The 5,568-nt window shown below is 42.0% G+C and overlaps 1 protein-coding gene across 1 annotated transcript; it reads left to right on the top strand.

The window, feature by feature from the left end:
* Positions 1–380: 380 nt before the first annotated feature.
* On the top strand, positions 381–5,147 carry LOC121963751 (sodium/potassium-transporting ATPase subunit beta-3-like; the record flags this gene model as incomplete). The annotated part of the gene is made up of 4 exons (XM_042514003.1): positions 381–728; positions 2,109–2,159; positions 2,460–2,546; positions 3,840–5,147. Coding segments are annotated over 4 exons (654 nt in total), but the record flags the coding sequence as incomplete, so codon positions are not given.
* Positions 5,148–5,568: the final 421 nt, after the last annotated feature.

Genomic DNA, 5,568 nt, shown 5'->3' with positions numbered 1-5,568 from the left:
TAAATCACGCCTGTGAACATGTGAATCACACAACACGTGAATCACACGTGTGAAAAGGAGAATCATACCTGTGAACATGTAAATCACGCCTGTGAACATGTGAATCACACAACATAGGAATCACACCTGTGAACATGTGAATCACACCTGTGAACACATTAATCACGCCTGCGAACATGTGAATCTCACCTGTGAACATGTAAATCACACAACATGTGAATCACACCTGTGAACATGTGAATCTCACCTGTGAACACGTAAATCACACAATACGTGAATCACACCTGTGAGCACGTAAATCACACAACACATGAATCACACCTGTGAGCACATGAATCACACCTGTGAACACGTGAATCACACCTGTGAACACGTGAATCACACCTGTGAACATTAAAAACGTCCAGCAGGAGGAGTGGACTCTACAGCAGACGAGAGCAGAAGTCCCTGTGGATGGACATTGTGATCCTCCAAACAGCAGTCCAGTTGGGAGGACACTGTCCTCACTGACTTGTCCTCTGTTGTGTCTTCTTTCTGCAGAATATAACGACAGCATTCAGGAGCAGAACGAGTTGTGTATGTTGGGTGAATACACCGTTCAGGACGATGAGCCGATAAAGAAGGCGTGTCAGTTTAGACGCAGCACGCTGCGTCAGTGCTCCGGTCTGCCCGACACCAGCTTCGGATACGCCGAGGGGAAACCGTGCATCATCGTCAAGATGAACAGGGTCAGTAAAACATCTGTCAGGGCGACGGCAGGTCAGAAATCAGTCCAGAAACAGAAATAACAGAAACACCTCATTCGGACTTATCTTATTATAAGATAACTGGACCTGACAGTCAAAACTTCGGATGCCGCCACGTCAGCACCAAGCAGCGGACGGATGCAGTGAATCTCACTCTGCGTTGTGTTCAGTGCGATGGCCTCTGGCACTTTACTGTAGCACATGGTCAGCAGCAGCAGAGACATTTTTCACGGTTGCGTCTGTGCAACCTCACGCACAAAGTTCCCGCATGCTCTCGTTAACAACTGTGCAGCTGCACAGCGGCCCTGAGAAGGATGACTTTTACCTCATGTGTCAAAAACAACAAAAAGTGAAGCTGAAAGTAACTACAATGGCATCATGTTGCTCTTACATTACTTTCAAGAAAGTTAACATCAAATACATCCAAAGAAGTCTGCTTCAAGAGGAAGTACAGCAACGACAACTCAAAATAAAACCATCTTACGGGTCTTTCCTGCTACACCAAACAAATAAATAAATAAAAATCACCCGTTTATTGAGCAGCAAGCAACCCTACATAAAACGCTGTCTGTCATACTGATTATTTTACGAACACCAAGACGTTAAGAGGAAGTAGTGTTATCCTCATCAAAATAAAAGTCTCACAAGAATGTATATGAGATTTCACAGGCGAATACGATGTCCTGTTTACCGTAAAGAGCAACAACATAGACTTACTGCAAAAAGACAGCATGTCTCCGGGCTGTCCTTCCATCTGTCCATACGTCCCATTCTCATGAACATGTTTTCTGAAGAACACCTTCGAGTTTGGCACAAACGTCCCGTCAGACTAAACAATGAAGTGGTTAAATTTTGGATGTCAAAGGTCAAAAGTCACCATGACCTTACAAAACCATGTGACCCCTAACCCTGACCACACGGACATCACTCAAGAGTTCAAACCCTAATAATGAGAAAACTTCCACGGATGTCTGATGGAATAAAATGAAGTGGTGAAATTTTTATATCCAAGAGGTCAAAGGTTACTGTGACGTCATTGTGCTGGGGGAGTCGTTTTTCTGATACTGAAGTCGAGACACTCGAAATGATTCAGCAGAATCACATCGATAAAGTCAAATCTTCTCTTGTCGAGGTCTTCAGTGGAGGAGATACTTGTAGTTCAAACGTAGAGAATCGGCTGAAGAACTTTTCTGTCACATTGTGACCTGTAATCTGTAATCTGTAATCTGTAATCTGTAATCCGTAACGGTTATGTGAGTCAGTTCAGTCTCTTCCATTATGTTCATGTTTCAAAGTGACTTAAACACCTGGTTGCCATGGTGACCTGCACACGCTGATTAAAGTACGACCGTGTGTCTGCAGGTCATCGGTCTGAAACCACGAGGAGACCCCTTCATCAGCTGCACTGCCAAGGTAACGCACAGCTATCCCATCATACACCTGTGCAGGACGTCTCCCCTGAACATTACTGTCAGCACGTTGTGAACTGAGCTCGGTCAAATATCCGAACACAGAAACACACAGTGACAGGCAGGATGGAGTTAAATCTAAACTGTGAGACTTTCACAATAAGAGCTTTTCTCTTTGTGGTAGTTTTGCACTTTAACGTTCAGCTGGATGTTTGTGATCTTGAGCTTCATGTGGAAACAATTTGTTGTGTATTTTATCTTCGGTCTTTTTAAATTCGCATTAACACATATTTCTGTCTGACAGAGAGACGGCCTGTTAGAGATGCAATATTTCCCGCCTGAAGGTCGCGTGGATAAAATGTTTTTCCCGTATTACGGCAAGAAGGCACATGTAAGTAAACTGTGAGATTACTTTATTCTAATTGTTATTTAGATTAATAGTTTAGCACAAATGTCTGTACTATAAACTTAACACTAAATGTTCCACCAACAAAAAAGTTTTTTATGTATTTATCAGAATCAAAATCAGCTGTTTTTATGTGAATACAACGTACGAATGACCAAACCCTAGCCCCAAAGCAAAGGCAAGAAATGATGGATTTAAATAATGTCCATACGTGTTGTAGTGTAGTATTTCTGAATCCAGATGATACCAGAATCATCGCTGTGGCTCTAAAACACGGACGCTACGGCCTCTTCGAAAACGTCCTCCAGCAAATAAACCTGAAGAGTTTTCTACCAAAACCTCACATGTACTGAAAACACGCTTCATATGTTTTACATGTTTTTCATATGTTTCATTGTTGCTTTCTATGATATGAAACAAATAAACATCAACATAAATAACAGTAAACAAAAAGAGCAACCTGTGTGCAATTACCACAGTAACACTGACAGCCCAAATATATATATATGTATGTATATATAAAAGCTGCGAGTCAAACCAACAACATATAACTATTTTTCAATTGTTTTTCATGTGTGTTCACGTGTGTTCATGTGTTCACGTGTGTTCACGTGTCTGTGTCAAAGACGATCATTTTAAAAATGTCTTGTTAAAAGTTCAGTGAAAAGTTACCTCTAAAATCTAACTTTTACTCTCGCTGTCTCTCCATGTCTGTCTTTTTCTCGCTGTCTCTGTCTCTCTGTCTCCATGTCTTTCTCTGTCTGTCTGTCTGTCTGTCTGTCTGTCTGTGTGTCTGTGTCTGTATCTTTCTCTTTGTCTCTCTCTCTCTGTCTGTCTCTGTCTCTGTTTCTGTGACTGTCTCTGTCTCTGTGTCTCTGTGTCTCTGTGTCTCTTTGTCTCTGTTTCTGTGACTTTGTCTCTGTCTCTCTGTTTCTGTGACTGTCTCTCTGTCTCTGTGTCTCTCTGTCTCTGTCTCTGTTTCTGTGACTGTCTCTCTGTCTCTGTGTCTCTGTGTCTCTCTGTCTCTGTTTCTGTGACTTTGTCTCTGTCTCTCTGTTTCTGTGACTGTCTCTCTGTCTCTGTGTCTCTCTGTCTCTGTCTCTGTTTCTGTGACTGTCTCTCTGTCTCTGTGTCTCTGTGTCTCTCTGTCTCTGTTTCTGTGACTTTGTCTCTGTCTCTCTGTCTCTGTTTCTGTGACTGTCTCTCTGTCTCTCTGTCTCTGTCTCTGTTTCTGTGACTTTCTCTCTGTCTCTCTTTCTCTCTGTCTCTGTTTCTCAGCCGGACTACGTGCAGCCTCTGGTTGCTGTCCAGTTGTTGTTGTCCAAAGAGGACCTGAATGTGGAGCAGACGGTGGAGTGTAAAGTCGAGGGTTCGGACCTGCGGAACAATGATGACCGGGACAAGTTTTTGGGTCGCGTTATTTTCCGGGTCAAAGTGTCGGAGTAACTGGATTCGCCGGTTGCCGTGGATAGCACAAACTAGGTTTAAACTGGGAGACAACGTCCGGTTCCGGGCACTTTTCAATCCAGACCTGATCTAATCCTGGACATCTGAATCTGGTTCCTCCTGTTCAGATCTGGACCACTGATATGGTGAGCTCATCCTGCTTCAGTCCTGATCTGGATCAGATCTGGATCCGAAACAGGACCCCGGTCCACATGTTTAACTTGATGGTTCAGATTCACTCCCCAGTAAGCTGAACAGAAACCTGTGTGACTCTTGTTTAACCCTTTCAGGCTGCTGGAGCAGATCAGGTCTGTGGTGTCAAAGAGCTGCACAATGATGATTTTTAATTATTGAATCAAAGTTTAATGTAATTATTTATAATTATAGATTATTCCGACAACCCAATCAGCTGATCCTAGCAATCACAAACCAACTTCACTGCAGACATCATCACTCACAAACCAACTTCACTGCAGAGACATTATCATTAATAAACCAACTTCACCAGAGAGACATCCTTCAAAAACCAACTTCCCTGCAGAGACATAATCAGTCACAAACCGACTTCACCACATAAACATGAGTGAATTCAGAAAACTAAACAATAAGTTAAACCTTTGGCTAATATTTAGATGGTCAGTAGTCAGACTACTCTTCTTCCCCCCTGAATCATGATATCCACAGGGGCAATTATACATTTATAGTACCGGTCTTTACAAATGTATGTTTATAATAACATTCTTTACAGTTGTACATTTATAGAAAATATTTATAAAACCTTTCAGTGTGTCAGTACAAACTTTTTTATAGAAATGTAAAAAGAAAGTTTGTTGTTGTGTAACACCGACTGAGGAAAAGACATTATTGATTTATTATTGATGGAATTATTGATGATAATTATGATCAAAGAGGTGCTACTCTGTTGGCTGTGTGATGTGGAGATGAAAACGACACTGTGATGTAGACCACTGCCGCACTGGCACCCCCACACTACCACCCATTCTTTAAATCTATTTTATGAACACCATGAATTCTCACGTTGTGTTTCCAATCTGCTGTTGTACAGTTTTTTTTAAATGTGATTCCTATGACTACTGTTGTGTGATTATTGAATAAAATGACATCCTCAGTCTCCAGAGATCAATGTGTCAGTGTTTACATCATGTAACTGTTTCTATGCTGGATGAAAGGGACGTGAAATGGACTGAATTATGTTTTTATTTTTTTCTGCCTGCTGAATGAACAGCAACAGGAAACGAAATGATGAAGCTTCTGCATGGCTGTAAATAAAGCACAAATATGCAGAAATGTCATTATTACATGTGAAAAAGTCACATCCATCACCCTTCATTACATTTTGTCTCAGGGTTAGGGATTGATGTGCATTGTCTTGACCGCAAAAAGGACATCCATCACCTCCCTAGGATTTGCCCGGGCCAGGAAACAACTAGTGGCCAGGACCCCAGGAAGGATCCTCCACCACAGGTCCCCCGACCTCTCAGGAAGTCGCTGCATTTAAAAGACCCTCCATCTGAAAAAATGTCTAGAAACCTCTATTATT

This window comes from Plectropomus leopardus, unplaced genomic scaffold, assembly GCF_008729295.1.
Source record: "Plectropomus leopardus isolate mb unplaced genomic scaffold, YSFRI_Pleo_2.0 unplaced_scaffold1237, whole genome shotgun sequence".
Classification (NCBI taxonomy): Eukaryota; Metazoa; Chordata; class Actinopteri; order Perciformes; family Serranidae; genus Plectropomus; species Plectropomus leopardus.
Note: the sequence above shows the minus strand (reverse complement) of the source record. Positions and strands in the feature narration are given on the sequence as shown.